This window comes from Phoenix dactylifera, unplaced genomic scaffold (assembly GCF_009389715.1).
Source record: "Phoenix dactylifera cultivar Barhee BC4 unplaced genomic scaffold, palm_55x_up_171113_PBpolish2nd_filt_p 000233F, whole genome shotgun sequence".
Classification (NCBI taxonomy): domain Eukaryota; kingdom Viridiplantae; phylum Streptophyta; class Magnoliopsida; order Arecales; family Arecaceae; genus Phoenix; species Phoenix dactylifera.
This window is the reverse complement of record NW_024067734.1, coordinates 335,837-353,727: the sequence shown is the minus strand read 5'-3', so window position 1 is coordinate 353,727 and position 17,891 is coordinate 335,837. Positions and strand designations below refer to the sequence as shown.

Genomic DNA, 17,891 nt, shown 5'->3' with positions numbered 1-17,891 from the left:
ATGTCCACGTCGGAGAAACAAGGAAGAAGATTTGATTGAAAAATCAATTTCTAAAGAATCACTTTTGTGGATGGTAATGATTCTACTGCTGTTCATGGCAAAAAATTTACAGGATTTAGTTGTCTTATAAATTCATAGTTTTAATTTAAAGGAAGCATTAAACACCATTACTCAGATTGCAATCACTTATTAAATACTCTATCTTAGATTAACCAGGATCACTGCACATGCCAAATAATAACTAGATTAACTCTATCCTTTATTTGCAAATTTATGCACTTTTTATGCACTGACAATTAAAATACTCTAGCCAATCAACTAAGGAAGGTATAATGTACTAACAAGTCAAGGTTATAACAGCACATCCTCCATTTTCAATGTCTGAGACTTGGTCATGAATCCATCCACACTTTTATTCTGATACAACCACTCATACAAGAGCCTCTTCAAAAAACCATTATCATAAAATTATGGAGATGGTAACTCCGCGGCGATGACAATCAAAAATCACCCTCAGGGCTCAAACACCATGCTCTCAGCTTCTTTCTTTATCGACTGGAAGAGGGGCGTAGAAAGATATCGCTCGCCAAAACTTGGGAAAACAACCTACACCCACAGAAAATATTGATGAGCAACTGGCTTTTTTTTACATCATTAGCTGTCTTTTTTTGTTGTTGTTGGTGCAATGTCATTAGCTGGCTTTAACATGGAAAATTACTAAACAATTATGAAGTTTGGAATAAAGCATCAGCAACAGAAATACAATCCTATGTTCTATAATTACTTGTGGTTGTAATGTTGCATTTATGGAAGGAGATGTTGGTTGATCCAGCAGTCGCTTATGCAAGATTCCACTTGAAACATAGGATCATCGAAAGCATTTCGAACAAAATGGTGATCAGTTAACACAATACCCAAGCTGCAGTATATATCAGGTTTTGGACAACCGAGTCAAACTTGCTACCTCTCTTGCATCTTGTATAGACATTTAGCGCTGTAATTGAGCCAAGCCGAGCCTAACTGAGCATGGGCTTGATCAAGCACGGTTTGAAACTAATTTCGAGCTTGAACTCTGGGATCAAGCCTGATTTGTCATTCACTGGATGCTGAATCACGTCATAGCAAGTGACATTAAGGGGGCAAGAGGATTCATCGGGGTCAGAATATGACCCATCTTCAGATACAAAATCGGGCTTAACAAGACAAAAGCTCCTAATATTGTTATGCCTTTTCTCTTTTTTTTACCATTATTTTGAGCTAAATTCAAGTTTTTTACCATATTATTCAAATGGTGCCAAACACAAGCCTATTTGATCATCTTGATAATCCTAGATCAAGCGACAATCAACTCAAGATTAAATGAAGCTTGGTTGGTTTAGGATCTAGTTTGGATTTTAATTAACATATAATTGATATAGGGAATAAAAAATACACCAATTAAAACCTTAATCCAATGATCCATTATAATTTAAATGTATTCAAGTCATATCAAGCTGAGCCTGATCAAGCAGGGTCGATTTTTTGCTCAGCTTGAAACTAATTTCGAGCCTATTTAGTTCGTTCAAGCTTGCTTTGTCTAGCCTCGAACGGAGCTTGATTTGAGCTCTCCTCGAGCCAAGGACAAGCTTCTCAGTTTGTTTGACATCCCTATAAACAGCACGCAGCAAGACAGCAGAACTGAAGCTAGCAAATTTTTATACATCTAAAAAATAAAAAGATTTTTTTTAAAAAAAAATAAATGTTAGGATAACAATACCAAGATCTACGGATTCATATATGCATGCCTATGATTAAGCATGGACATCATCAAGAAATAAGTTGATTGATTATTAGTCTATGATGTAAGGCATATCTATAACTACAAAAAATATGTATTTAAGTAACAGTGTTGCTACAGGAACAAGTTATAGAGATCAGCTATGTAAGAAATGAACAGATTATGTGACACCAGCAAGATTCGAAGAAGATTTTATTCTAAATACATAGAGGGCATCAAAATACCAGGTAACATATTGTTATGTTTAAATGATTTGGGGGTCATAAACTGGTCACTCAAGCATCATCATAATGCTAAGTTTCAAGCAGCATTTCAAGTACCTAAACTCCTAAATTTTTTTGTGTTGTTAAGAAAGACAAAATGATGATGCCAGCTCTCAAATATATTCTGCTTAATAGTCAGTGAGAACAGAACAAATAGTCCAAGTTAGAACAACAAATTTATTTGTTTAATAATAAGGTTCTACCATGAAATTCTCAATGGAATACTGATAGGATAGGAAAAGAAAATTATAGAAATAAGAAAATTAAGAACTTACAACTATGAGCTTTCCCTCATTTTCTGGTCTCTGTGCAATCCTAATAGCAGCAGCAGCAGCAGCTCCAGATGATATTCCAACCTGCAATGGGCATACCTCTTACTGTAAGCAGCAGAAGAATCAATAGAGGGTTAAATAGGTGAAAAGAATCGATAACAGAACCCTTGTTGTGGCTAAATAAGAGGATTGAAAAGAGAAGCCAAGGTAATATAAACAACAATAGAAAATATTAAAGGATCGACAAGCTTACCAACAACCCTTCTTTCAAGGCTAGAAGTTTTGCTGTTTCAATAGCTTCGGCACTTGAGACCTGGACAATCACACCATCACAGAAAACTAAGTGATTCACACTAAAAATTTGAGAATAACAGGAAACAGTTGATGGACGACATCATCTATTGTTTCAGAAAGATCACTGCACAGAAGAACAAAAACTATAACTAGGTCCCGACATTCTGACCAACCTATCAAAGAACACAATATGTTTGGAAACTCCATTCAACTCAAACTAATTGATCTTTAAAGCTTACTTGGATAACTTCATCAATGAGATTGACATCCAAAACACCAGGAATAAAGCCAGCTCCTATACCTTGGATCTTATGTGGACCTGGTCATTTAATAAGCAGAAGGGCAGATATTTTGTCAGATTCATGTTATAATTGTCAAAAGGAATAAACTCTTAACAAAATTCACCAAAAAATTATGAGAATCACAATTTTGAAATGTTAAAACAATGTGTTCCTCTTATTTATACATCTTGAAACAGAAGAAAATGAATGTGCATTTGTCACGACAAAGAAACTGAATGAGGACGGGGGCATCACAGACACAACACCAGCAAGTATAAGAAGCAAATTTGCCAACAAATCATCTATTATTATGTTAATACAGCAGCCAGAACAATTCAGAGCTCCTAATTGTGCCAACAACCACAAATGACAACAGTGCTAAAGCATGTGACAAACATCTGATGCTACAACTTTTAGACCAACATAGGTCCCCTATCAAGCTAAATATCTCCTTTTGTGATTTGAGTCATATATTAGCTCAGCAAATCAAAACCATGAAGAAACGTGTTTCTGAATTGATGTGGAAAGATTTCTGTAGCCATAACCAATAAGCCCCGAGTGGTTTTATCCATCATTAAGGTAAAAACCTTTAAGACAAATAAAAAAAAAAAATGCTTCCAGTTTGCATATTTTTTATGTAATTATTTACTGGTTTACTTGATGGTTGTTAATGGGATCCTAACCAACCACAGTTGAACAGGCAAGGTTTATCCCATTCTAAGTGGAATCCCCAGATATGCTTTCCTTCCCAAATTTAGTCCTTATTCCTCTCTAATTTTAAACATCCAGCCCTCTCCTCTCCATATAACCATCCTAGACCTTCCTTCCAAAAAGAAAAAAACAAATAGAAGAGGACATCCTAGACCTTCCTTCTGAATCTTCCTCTTTCCCATAAATGAAATACTCTCTCCGGTGGCATCCTCCTCTTGCAAGCAGCACCATCCTCCCTCGGTGGCAATGTCCTCCTCAAGTCTCGGGGCAGCATCTTCAATAAATGCTGCAGAAACATTCCACAACCCAGCAACAACATCCTTGTATAAGTGAAATAAAGCAGGGGAATATTAGGATCTAGAACTTCCATGGCTGAAAACTAATGGTCCAAGCAAGGTTCGCAATTCTGGCGCATACCGTCCCCTACCAAGCGGACCATACCATATTGATACCGAACCAAGACTCAATATAAAGGGTGTTCTAAGTCTCGATACATTGAACTGACCAGTCTGACCCCTACGCCAAGTGCATTGACATTGTACCAGCATATTACCGGTACGGAGTCTGAAACTAGTTAACCTAGCTGCAGGTTGAAGTTAAAGCTTGCAAATAATGACAATCTACTACGTAAATAATCACATAAATAAGGTAGAAAAGTCTAACATTGATCACATCAGCAATGTTACATTCTTCAATTAGAGAGATGAATAATTTGTTGGTATGAACATCATGAGCTGTCGTATAATAAAACCAGTTGTTGTTGATACTTCTTTCTCGGTTCCTTTTTCCATAACAAGATCTCAGAGAAGGAAGAGAGAAGAGGGCCCTATGAAAAATGTTGATCAGAAATCCATAATAGAGTCCGACCACAAGAACTGAATTTATTATCTTCATGCATAAAGATCTCTATTCTTATATGATAATTTCTTAAATTTTCAGATATATAAACAAATAGACTATAAATGACATCTCTTATGTCAATGACACCAAAGCAATATTAAATGAATGGATTTATCTAATTGGCCTTATGTGTGGTTTGGTTTTCGAATATCCAGAATGATGTACTTAGAAATATTTTGAAGAAAAGAAGAGCTTCTTGGAGCCTGGGCAGCAACCCTTTATCTCTCCTTTATCTCTTCTGTAATGAGGCACAATTACATTGCCCTTACAGAGGCACAACTACTGCATCAGAAAGTACAAGTCACTCAATGGGAAAGGCACCAACGACACTGAGTCCCAAATCACTGAACTAGTTCGCCACATATGAGGCCATCCAATCTACTCCTATGTTAGCTTCTCTGTATACATAAACCACCATGACTGATTGTAGCATGGATGTCAGCTTCCCTAAATCTCCCAACATGGCTTGTGAATCATCTGAAGAGGAGGGTTGCTCAGAGATCCACCTGATCACAGTCCTTGAATCTTCCTCAAGAACAATCTCAAAAGATTTAAGCATTGTGACCGCATAGACCAGGCCTTAAGTTCCCAAGCTCCTCTCACCACAGCAAGTGGGTCAGTAGTGTCCTAGAGATGACACCCTCCAGCCACCACCGTGCCTGCCCCCTGATTGTGAATGATGAACCTAGCTCCTCCTTCTGCACCACTACCCAATACACTGCCATGAAAGTTAATCTTGGGGAAACCGGGGGTGGGGGGTCCCAGGTGAAATAAATCACCACAGGAGATGCAGAAGTTGCTATATGGGAGGCCCAGTTTTCGCTAGCTGTCAAATACCAATGATCAGCATGAGCATAGATATAATCAGTTGCATGCACAAGAGCCATCGGATAGTCATGGCAGTACCCTGCTCATTGCCTTCAAAGACATAACTGCTCATGGACATTCGGGTATGATACAGGATATAGCAAGTGATAATCAGCTTACTGCCATGCAATTTCTCTTTTAAGTAACTAAAGTAGAGCATCCAAGGATCGTTGGGGCTCAATAGTGATTCACGATAAAAAAAAGTCTACCACACCCTCTAAGCCCATGGGCCCTTTTCATAAACCTATTCGAGACTTCAAGGAAAAGATTCTAGAAATGAGGCAAAACTAATGGCACAAAAGGATATGTTCAGGAACTGTGAAATGTGCAAAGATAATAGGAACAACCACACCTTGTCCTTTCTATTACTTTCTCCAAGATTATGTTACAGACAAAAAACATGCAGTCATGAAAAACAAAAGGGTTATGCCAAGAACAGTAAAAGTGGGAAGTTTTCGCAGAAACCAAGCCTTTCAAATGTGATCCACCCATTGTGATGGGCACATGCATTATCCAGGTTCCTGAACAAATGATATGAAGGGTTCTAGCATGCTATAATGGGCAGCGGAAGCTAGGAATTTTAAAAATTTCTTGATAAAGTTCCTTAACATAAAACCCTTATAAGCCAAGATCACTTTAATGGAAGCAATCAAATAATATAATATAAATGCAGAAATAGAAGAATACCTCTAACGCTAATCCAATGTGCAGAATTTTCACTAGGTGCCCAAGTGTTCACCCTCCAACGTTGATCCACACGAAAACTTGATTGAAGTCTTAAGCTCCAAAGACTTTGATCCTTAATGCAGAATTCTTCTAAAGAACTCTAATGGCTTGCTTTCCTTTCTTTCTATTTTTCTTTAACCTTCTAAAATCACTTCTAATCCTTTTGTCCTAAAGAAGACCACCTTGTCTTGGCTTAGGACACACTAGAAGCAATGCTAGAAAGAAAGATACTAATGTAAGAAAGAAAGAAGAGAGGAGTGGGGTGGAGTTGGAATGATGAAACCCATGGAGTGCTAGCCTATTTATAATAGGTGTAGGGATGCATCTCCAAGGGATGCATCCCATCCACACATCCTCTCATGAAAAGGCATCATCTAAAGGGCCATATCAAATAAGAGGAGGTGCAAATCAAGTGAGGAAGTGTATCAAATGATATGTCCTTTCATGTGGTGCCATATTTTGACCAAGTCAACATCACATGCTAATCACATGTCCATCACGCCTCACCTCTTGATCTTTCATGATGATGATCCAAGGGCTCCAATGCAAGGTGCCATTCACTTGACCCATTATATCTTCATCCAATGGTGGGATTAAGATCCAATGGTCAATTATGATAGCCATCCTCTAACCCAATCCAATTGGGTTAAACCAACTCTCCATTATGTCTTCATCCAACGGTAGATCAAGATCTAACGGTCTAGATTGAATGATTTATTAAATCTAATCCAATTAGACTCAAACCAAGTCAATTAGGTGCCAACTCTTGGCTAACCCATATTAGAACATGATCTAATCAAATTAGATCAATTAAGAATCGGATTCGAATCCAATTCGAATCAAGAACTAAGGGTTTGCAACACCTGCTAGGATGTCTATCTTGCAAACATGATCTAATCCAATTAGACCCTTAATAAGTTTTCTTGTGTGTGACCCATTGGGTTCCATACTTAGCCAGCAATAGGTGTGAGTGCGAGTTGACCCAACTTGATTAGAACTCTTCTAATCGATTTAAGTCCAAACTGCGCGAACCCGAACTTAACAATTAGAATCCTTTCTAATTGGTGATCGAATTAAACTCTTTAATTCAATCAAACCTATAAGACAAGATTGACGTCTAGCAATGTGTCATGTCTACCCGAAAAATATGGAATTTGGTGGAAATACCAAAAATACCCTTCAGTGGCAAGTTACCGTGCAATTCAATCCTTTAAACAAACTGCATCCCGAATATGTATATGAGTATGAATATATGTCAAACTCAATTTCATATTCATATATTTCTCAATCTTCTAATGATAATTCGAATAATGAAACATTAGAAACTCTTTCTAATTTTCATTGTGCTTTGATCAAAGGCTTTCTGAATTATCATATGATTAGAATAAATAGGATGCAATCTTCTCTTACTAGAAGTGATTAATTCCTTGTTGACCTACTCATAACCTTCGTACACAATCCACCATATCCAGAAGACCTCATACATAACTTATTGTCATGAATGAGTGGAAACCAAAATATGGATTTATGTGCACAAGATACTATGGTGATCTCAGGTCAAAGGATCAGTTGCACAACTCCCACTAAGAGAATCATCTTTTGACACGTAAGTAAGACTTCATAAGATTTCTCTTTGTAGGTCAATTTAGTGAACTCATTTCTCTAATGAGCACCCACATCTTTATATTAGTATCTCCACACAAGTGATTGTGAGATCAATCACCCTCTGCATCGAGCATACATAAGATGTGCCAGTTTTTCCGGTAAATATTGATCCCTGACTCAATGTACCAATGACTGAAAATATTTAAGATTAGGATTTTAGGATTTTAGGTCTCACTAGTATGATCTCATCATAGCCTCAAAATCATTGCCTTAATCTAAGGGGTTCATCACAAATATAATCAACAGCATATGATGAAACACAATGCCTTTATTTATATTAAATGTCATGTACATGATTTGGAAAATCAAAAGAAAATCCTTCACAATACATATTGCGATTGGCTTGTAGGGCATCTACTCTTTCAATCTCCCACTTGCACTAAAGCCAATCACCCTTATATTTCATCCCCATACAATCGAGGTGGCAATCGAACTGCTGTTGTGGTAGAGCTTTAGTGAACGGGTATGCTAAGTTGTTCTTTGTGTCTACTCGTTCAATGACTATGTCTTGTCTCTCGACGATCTCTCGAACGAAGTGGAAGCGTCTTAGAATTGCTTGGATTTGTGATGAGACCTTGGTTCCTTTGCTTGAGCAACAGCTCCAGTGTTGTCATAATAAACTGGAACTGGTCCAGCAATCTCAGGAACTACTCCCAACTCAGAGATGAACTTCTTCATCCAGATAGCATCCTTAGCGGCTTCACTTACAGCGATATATTCTGCCTCAGTAGTTGAGTCAGCTACAGTTTGCTGCTTGGAACTCTTCCAGCTCACTGCACCACCATTTAGGGTAAAGACGTACCCTGAAGTGGACTTGCTATCATCTGGGTCTGATCGAAAACTAAAATCAGAAAATCCTTCTAGTTTCAACTCAGATCCTCCATAAACTAGAAAAATATCTTTAGTCCTTCTTAAGTACTTAAGAATATTTTTCATAGCTATCCAATGATTCTCTCCTGGAATCTGCTTGTTATGCTAAGGCATAAGCAACATCAGGCCTAGTACATAGCATAGCATACATAATTGATCCTACTGCCGAAGCATAGGGAATAGAATTCATTCTATTCCTCTCTTCAGATGTCTTAGGAGACATCTTCTTAGAGAGACGTATGCCATGACTCATAGGTAAGTAACCTCTTTTACTTCCTTCCATGCTGAATCTTTTCAGCACACGATCTATGTACTTAGACTGGGACAAGCCTAGCATCCTTTTAGATCTATCCCTATAGATCTTTATAACAAGTATATAGGATGCTTCTCCCAAGTCTTTCATGGAAAAGCTTTTTGATAGCCAAGTCTTGACCGATTGTAACATTGGAATATCATTTCCAATGATTAGTATGTCATCTACATACAATATTAAGAAGACAACGGCAATCCCACTAGTCTTCTTGTACACACATGGTTCATCCACATTTTTGATAAAACCAAACTCTTTGACTATTGTATCAAAACGGATGTTCCAACTCCTCAATGCTTGCTTTAATCCATAAATGGATCTCTTAAGCTTGCATACTTGATTTGCTCTCCCACTTGAGACAAATCCTTCTGGCTGTGTCATGTAAATCTCTTCCTCAAGATAACCATTAAGGAAGGCGGTTTTGACATCCATCTGCCAAATTTCATAATCATAGTATGCAGCTATTGCAAGCAAAATCCGAATAGATTTAAGCATGGCAACTGGTGAAAAAGTTTCATCATAGTCAATTCCTTGCTTTTGCCTGAAACCTTTTGCCACCAATCTAGCCTTGTAGGTTTCTACTTGGCCATCTGCTCCAATCTTCTTCTTATAGACCCATTTGCAACCTATAGGGTTTACACCTTCTGGTGCATCAACCAAAGTCCATACTTGGTTGGTATACATAGAGTCTATTTCGGATTTCATAGCTTCTAACCATTTGTTAGAGTCATTACTCATGATAGCTTCCGAATAGGTCAGAGGATCATCATTTTCAACGATGTGGGCTTCATCATTCTCAATGATAAACCCATACCTCTTAGGTGCATTTCGCACTCTATCTGACCTTTGGAGAGGAGATGTGTGTTGTGATTGTACTTCATCAATGGGTACATCTGGTTGAGGAATATCTTGTGTTTCCATTTGTAGGTCTTGAACTTCTTCAAGTTCAATTCTCGTATCCTTGCCTTTTTCTAAGATAAACTCTTGCTCTAAGAAAGTGACATGTCTACCTACAAAGACCTTTTGTTCGGTAGGATAATAGAAGATGTATCCTGTACTATCTTTAGGATAACCTACAAAAATACATTTATCTGATCTAGCACTTAGCTTATGTCCAAAATTTCTTTTGACATAAGCTTTACAGCCCCATATCTTAAGATACTTAAGATTAGGCTTCTTTTCTCTCCATATCTCATATGGAGTACTAGATACAGATTTTGATAGTACCCTATTTAATATAAGTGCAGCAGTTTCTAGGGCAAAACCCCAGAAGAAAATAGGAAGATCTGTAAAGCACATCATGGACCGTACCATATCTAATAGAGTACGATTCCTCCGTTCAGCTATACCATTTAATTGTGGCGTATACGGAGGTGTCCATTCAGAGAGAATGCCCTTTTATTTAAGATGATTTAAAAACTCACTAGAAAGGTATTCACCTCCTCGATCAGATCGAAGGATTTTAATACATTTTTCAGTTTGTTTTTCAACCATACTTTAATACTCTTTAAATTTATCAAAGGCTTCGGATTTATGTTTCATAAGATACACATATCCGAACCTTGATAAATCATCAGTAAATGTGATGAAATAAAAGTATCCACCTCTAGCAGGAGTTGTCATAGGATCACATACATCTGTATGCACAAGTCCTAATAACTCTCTTGCCCTTTTTCCATGTCCAATGAATGGAGACTTAGTCATTTTACCCATAAGACAAGATTCACAAGTTCCTAATGATTCATAATCATAAGGATCAAAGAACTTTTCTTTGTACAACTTGTTGATTCTTGATTCGCTTATGTGACCAAGTCGGCAATGCCAAAGAAGGGTGTTATTTACTTCTTCTCTTTCTTTTATTGCTTTTATCAATATAAAAGACATTGTCATTAAGTAATAGAACAAGAAGACCATTTTCCATAATGCCATTGCAATAGACTTTATTAGAAAAAGAAATTGAGCAACCATTGCTCTTTATATTAATTTCATATCCTTTCTTTAACAACAAAGGAACGGAAATTACATTTCTAATAATTTTGGGCATATAATAACAATCTTCTAATTCCAGGAGCTCTCCCGAAGGCAACTCCAAATGGTAGGTTCCAACAGCTTCAGCCTGGATGGACTCTCCTCCAGCGCCATACAGCTCGAAGTCACCTTTCTTCAAAATTCTAATTTTCTGTAGTCCATTCAAAGATTTGCAAATATGAGAACCACAGCTGGTATCCAATACCCATGAATTTGAATTTGAAGAACTTAATGATAAGTTGGCATGTAACATAAACATACCTTTCGATGCAACTCTTGCATCGGTCTTCATACTTGCAAGAAAACTCTTGCAATTTCTCTTCCAGTGGCCTTCCTTGCCGCAGTGGAAACAGGTACTGGGTTTGGAGTTTTTCTTTCCTTTCTTCTTCTTGATCTTGCTACTATTAGGGTTCAACCTTTTCTTAAAATCCTTATTGCCTGATTTCTTCCTTGAGCCCCTATCAACAAGAAGGATCGGACCCTTTTCCTTTTTGATATGGGTTTCAGCTGTCTTTAACATATTTAACAGCTCAGGCAGTGAGACATTCAGCTTGTTCATGTGAAAATTCACAACAAACTGAGAGAATGATTCAGGTAGTGATTGCAGGATCAAATCCTGATTGAGCTCACTATCCATAACAAAACCTAATTGACTTAATCTGGTGATCAAGTCTATAACCATAAGACAATGGTTTTGCACGGACATTCCTTCATTCATTCTAGCACGGAACAATTGCTTAGATATCTCATATCTAGCAGTTCTACTCTGCTCTCCATACAACTCCTTTAAATTAAGAAGTATGGATTGAGTGTCCATGTTCTCATGTTGTCTCTGTAGCTCATTGCTCATGGAGGCAAGAATGATACACTTGACAGTTAAACTGTCATTCTTCCACATCTTATGTGTGCCTACCTCCTCTTCTGTAGCATCATCCCCTAGATCTCCAAGATCAGGGGTTTCAAGAATATAGAAAATTTTCTCCTGAGTGAGTACAATCTTAAGATTCCTCAACCAGTCTACATAGTTTGGACCGGTCAACTTATTGGCATCCAAGATGCCTCTTAGTGATAGTGAAGATGCCATTTAATTCAGAATTAATTCTACATAAGCAAAGAACAAAACTATCATAAACAAACCAATCATGATGACATATATACAATTAGACAAGGACTTTATCTAATTGTTACTCCCACTATTTTATCGAATATCATAGCCCTCTCCTATGATAAACGAGAAAATCTAATTTTTCTTAGTAGGGTTGAGATCCTAATTCATCATAAAAGCCTTGTGATTGCACAACAAACCTTTATGAGTTCAAAGGTAGGAAACTCTTTCCAATTGCATCTCATGCAATTCTCAACTTTATCCTATCCTCTTAAAACACTTATAGCCTTGTGGTTGCACAACAAACTATAATGTTTTAGTTAAGTCAAACCCTTCATTTCCATATAGTCATATTCAAATAATATTGCCCTTGTGGTTGCACAACAAAGCAACATATTAAAATATGCCATAAGCATCTCTATGCACCAAGACAGTATAACATCAGTCCTCATTGCAAGTCTTGTGGTTGTACAACAAACTAGCATGGATCTTGACATAATAATGTCGAGGCATGAAGGAAGGATATCAGTAGCGTTTTATCAACATTAAGCTTATCCATAATAGGCAATCAAACAATTGACCAGGTAAGCAGATGGGAGGCTTCCCTTACTCAGAGAGTAATGTCCTAATTAAGTAACCACTTTTAGTGCTTTCCTTAGATACCAATTAGATTAATTGTTCTAGAATGGGTCAGCTCAAAGTTTTTCAACACTATGACTTAATATAATGTTATTGAGGGCTTACTGGTCTCATGCACATTCTATAATTATAACATATTGAACATATGTCTTTGTATATACTATAACAAATTATATATCTATCTCATAGCATATATAAATCATAACCAACTATCATGCATCATAGCCATCTCATAGCATGTATAAATTATTACCAATTAACTAAATCAATTAACATATCTTCATATGAAAATTCATATCATGAAATTTATAACATAATACTATCTCATAGCATATATACATCATGGCTATCTTATAGCATGTACAAATTATTACCAATTGATTGGATCAATTAATATGCTTCAACATATCTTCTTATAAAAAAAATCATATCATGACATTTTATTATATATCATATCATATATGAATCATATAATTCAGCATTCCTCTAAACATATGACATTACTATCTCATAGTAATTTAACAATCATACATCATGCATAATCACCTGATTGAACCAATTAAGGGTGGCTCTGATACCACTGAAGGGTTCTAGCATGCTATAATGGGCAGCGGAAGCTAGGAATTTTAAAAATTTCTTGATAAAGTTTCTTAACATAAAACCCTTATAAGCCAAGATCACTTTAATGGAAGCAATCAAATAATATAATATAAATGCAGAAATAGAAGAATACCTCTAACGCTAATCCAATGTGCAGAATTTCCACTAGGTGCCCAAGTGTTCACCCTCCAACGTTGATCCACACGAAAACTTGATTTAAGTCTTAAGCTCCAAAGACTTTGATCCTTAATGCAGAATTCTTCTAAAGAACTCTAATGGCTTGCTTTCCTTTCTTTCTATTTTTCTTTAACCTTCTAAAATCACTTCTCATTCTTTTGTCCTAAAGAAGACCACCTTGTCTTGGCTTAGGACACACTAGAAGCAATGCTAGAAAGAAAGAAACTAATGTAAGAAAGAAAGAAGAGAGGAGTGGGGTGGAGTTGGAATGATGAAACCCATGGAGTGCTAGCCTATTTATAATAGGTGTAGGGATGCATCTCCAAGGGATGCATCCCATCCACACATCCTCTCATGAAAGGGCATCATCTAAAGGGCCATATCAAATAAGATGATGTGCAGATCAAGTGAGGAGGTGTATCAAATGATATGTCCTTTCATGTGATGCCATATTTTGACCAAGTCAACATCACATGCTAATCACATGTCCATCACGCCTCACCTCTTGATCTTTCATGATAATGATCCAAGGGCTCCAATGCAAGGTGCCATTCACTTGACCCATTATGTTTTCATCCAATGGTGGGATTAAGATCCAATGGTCAATTATGATAGCCATCCTCTAACCCAATCCAACTGGGTTAAACCAACTCTCCATTATGTCTTCATCCAACGGTAGATCAAGATCTAACGGTCTAGATTGAATGATTTATTAAATCTAATCCAATTAGACTCAAGCCAAGCCAATTAGGTGCCAACTCTTGGCTAACCCATATTAGAACATGATCTAATCAAATTAGATCAATTAAGAATCGAATTCGAAACCAATTCGAATCAAGAGCTAAGGGTTTGCAACACCTGCTAGGATGTCTATCTTGCAAACATGATCTAATCCAATTAGACCCTCAATAAGTTTTCTTGTGTGTGACCCATTGGGTTCCATACTTAGCCAGCAATAGGTGTGAGTGCGAGTTGACCCAATTTGATTAGAACTCTTCTAATAGATTTAAGTCCAAACTGCGCGAACCCGAACTTAATAATTAGAATCCTTTCTAATTGGTGATCGAATTAAACTCTTTAATTCGATCAAACCTATAAGACAAGATTGACGTCTAGCAATGTGTCATGTCTATCCGGAAAATATGGAATTTGGTGGAAATACCAAAAATACCCTTCAGTGGTAAGTTACCGTACAATTCAATCATTTAAGCAAACTGCATTCCGAATATGTATATAAGTATGAATATATGTCAAACTCAATTTCATATTCATATATTTCTCAATCTTCTAATGATAATTCGAATAATGAACATTAGAAACTCTTTCTAATTTTCATTGTGCTTTAATCAAAGGCTTCCTGAATTATCATATGATTAGAATAAATAGGATGCGATCTTCTCTTACTAGAAGTGATTAATTCCTTGTTGACCTACTCATAACCTTCGTACACAATCCACCATATCCAGAAGATCTCGTACATAACTTATTGTCATGAATGAGTGGAAACCAAAATATGGATTTATGTGCACAAGATACTATGATGATCTCAGGTCAAAGGATCAGTTGCACAACTCCCACTAAGAGAATCATCTTTTGACATGTAAGTAAGGCTTCATAAGATTTCTCTTTGTAGATCAATTTAGTGAACTCATTTCTCTAATGAGCACCCACATCTTTGTATTAGTGTCTCCACACAAGTGATTGTGAGATCAATCACCCTCTGCATCGAGCATATATAAGATGTGCCAGTCTTTCCAATAAACATTGATCCCCGACTCAATGTACCAATGACTGGGAATATTTAAGATTAGGGTTTTAGGATTTTAGGTCTCACTAGTATGATCTCATCATAGCCTCAAAATCATTGCCTTAATCTAAGGGGTTCATCACAAATATAATCAACAGCATATGATGAAACACAATGCCTTTATTTATATTAAATGTCATGTACATGATTTGGAAAATCAAAAGAAAATCCTTCACAATACATATTGCGATTGGCTTGTAGGACATCTACTCTTTCATGATATACTTTCAATATGTCAAAAATAGCAGCAAAAGTACACATGCAAGTGACTGATCTAATATTTTCTTCATATGCTCCAACAGAAACTAATGGAGCCAAAAGTACAAAATAAAACCAAGATGCACTGACTCACCAGGTTTTCCTCCAGATAAAACTGCACTTTCAGCTGGTTCCACACCATACAGCTAAATCAAAGGACATTATAGAACATAAAATGGAAATTAGAAATTGGTGCATGATAAAATTATAGAACATAAAAATGCGCCATGTCAAAAGTATACTTCTGCAAGAGATGCAGCATAGAATTATTTGGTAACATAGACCACCCCAATGTTGATGAACCGACCTTGATGTCAGGATTCTGCTCTTTAAGATATCTTCCTGCTCCAGTAATCGTACCCCCTGTACCGATACCGGACACAAGGGCATCAATTTTGCCCCAAGTTCCTTTCCAGATCTCTGGTCCAGTTTTCTCATAATGAACCTACAAGCAAAAGGTAAAGTATATAGATGCCTTCTTTTGAAAGGTAAAGTTTGAACATCATCTCTACATTACCTTTGGGTTAGCAGGATTTTCAAACTGCTGAAGGATGTATGAATTGGGTGTCTTCGCAGCCAACTCTTCTGCCTTCTGAACAGCACCTTTCATGCCAAAAGTTGGATCTGTGAGGACCAATTCGGCACCGAAAGCTTTAAGAATGGTCCTCCTCTCAAGGCTCATGGAGGCTGGCATTGTAAGTATGAGCCTATAACCCTTTGCAGCTGCCATGAAGGCCAGCCCTATGCCGGTATTACCGCTAGTAGGTTCAATCAGGATGCTCTACAAACATTGCACAACACAAAGGAGAACATCAGCCAAATAAATCATTTTTATCTTCCTAGTTTCTTTCTTTTCAGCATCAGGCACTTCAATTTTTTCAGAACATAATTCACTCTGTACTCTGATACAGCTTGATCATTTGAAACCAAACACAAAATGAACATTGCTTCTGCATATAGCTCAAGCTTTCTGCATTAGTTGAGACCTTCTGGTCACAAACCTAAGAATCTGTTACAGGTACAGTTACTGGAATTATGAGACATATTAGTGATGAACATTTAATTAGCGATCATCCACAAAGATCAAATGGCACTTTGAATTCCAACCAACTAATTTGATCAAATTGCTAACCTTTCCTGGTGAGATAAGTCCTCTCTCCTCTGCATCAGCAATCATACTATATCCAATCCTGTCCATCGAAAAACTTGCCATATAAAATATGAAATCATCCAAGCCAAAGGGATGAAGGAAATCATGAATAGCAATTACCTGTCTTTGACACTGGAGCATGGTTCCATCATCTCTAACTTAGCAGCAATGCAGCCTACGCAGCCAGTTGCAACATCGTTGAGATACACCAACGGGGTTTTACCAATCAACTAGTGCAATAAAACATTAATTATTCGGTAAACTAAATGCGAATAAAAGCTAGGAAGAACAAGAACATAAATAAGAACACAAATGAGGGAAGAAGAAGAACAAATTAGAAAGATTACTTCAGTGACATCCTTGGCTATTGTAGGACCAACTTCACCCATCATTGAAACTGCAACAAGGAAAAATAGCCACAAAATTTAGCAAGCATTCAACTATCCTTGCAATCTAGAATTAAGAACAAAAGAATTTGATTATGAAGAAATAATTGTTTGTTGGGACCATAACACATGAAATCAAATCTATCCTTTCTGTAAATTAAAGGTGTTATTTAAATGGAAAAATCAGAACAATATCATATGTTAAACAGATCTATAAAATCTGAACTTCCCTGAAAAACAATAATTCTATTCTCACAACAGGATTATATAACCGGAAATTCCGTTACAATTTTTTTTAAAAAAATAGGAAAGAGGAAACAGAATCTATGACAAGGACTAAAAAGCTTTTTTTTTAAGGAAAAAAGAGAAAACCTCAAATTGCCATCAGAAAACGAATGGCCGCGAGAAGAAAATTTCTTAATATTACTTCGGAAGAAAGTTTCACTAATAAAAATACCTCAAATCGTCAAAATTTCCAAAATAAACGGTATGGCAAAAAAGATTTTGAACTTCAAACCTTAATTCTTCAATTCGAAAAAAAGATTGTGAAATCAATGGAAAAAGACGCTGAAATATTAGTGGGAAAGAAAGAAATCAAGCGATACCGAGAATCCAGCAAGTAGCAGCAGTGGTAATAAAAGAAGAGGAGGAGGCGAAGGCAGAGAATCGAAAGCAAAAAAAAAAACTGAAGAGTAATTAAATCGTCCGTTTCCTTTTAGTTCTAAGAATTCGGGGCCCAATTCCTCTACCCACGTCAAAATAGTCGGCTTGTTTGGACGCTTCACATTGGATTTGGTGATGGCTG

The 17,891-nt window shown here is 36.8% G+C and overlaps 1 protein-coding gene across 3 annotated transcripts; it reads right to left on the bottom strand.

Moving 5' to 3' along the window:
• Nucleotides 1–238: 238 nt before the first annotated feature.
• On the bottom strand, nucleotides 239–17,891 carry LOC103718551 (cysteine synthase-like). 3 transcript variants are annotated; one of them, XM_039117463.1, is made up of 11 exons: nucleotides 17,840–17,891; nucleotides 17,048–17,097; nucleotides 16,821–16,930; nucleotides 16,683–16,740; nucleotides 16,068–16,331; nucleotides 15,858–15,995; nucleotides 15,645–15,696; nucleotides 2,846–2,925; nucleotides 2,566–2,625; nucleotides 2,316–2,396; nucleotides 239–606 (listed from the first exon to the last, which is right to left on the bottom strand). In XM_039117463.1, exons 2-11 carry the CDS (start codon nucleotides 17,090–17,092, stop codon nucleotides 514–516), a joined length of 981 nt encoding a protein of 326 aa, XP_038973391.1. In that variant the 5' UTR covers nucleotides 17,093–17,097; nucleotides 17,840–17,891; the 3' UTR covers nucleotides 239–513. The 3 variants fall into 3 exon arrangements, with proteins under 3 accessions (XP_038973391.1, XP_038973389.1, XP_038973390.1); XM_039117461.1 differs by lacking the exon at nucleotides 17,840–17,891 and adding an exon at nucleotides 17,692–17,832; XM_039117462.1 differs by lacking the exon at nucleotides 17,840–17,891 and adding an exon at nucleotides 17,604–17,681.

Excerpts from the sequence above, each read along its gene's own strand:
- LOC103718551 (XM_039117463.1), bottom strand. The coding sequence starts at position 17,092 with ATGATGGGTGAAGTTGGTCCTACAATAGCCAAGGATGTCACTGAA. Across the intron at positions 16,931-17,047 it reads TAGCCAAGGATGTCACTGAA|TTGATTGGTAAAACCCCGTT; the intron begins GTAATCTTTCTA and ends TTATTGCACTAG. Across the intron at positions 16,332-16,682 it reads GACTTATCTCACCAGGAAAG|AGCATCCTGATTGAACCTAC; the intron begins GTTAGCAATTTG and ends CAATGTTTGTAG.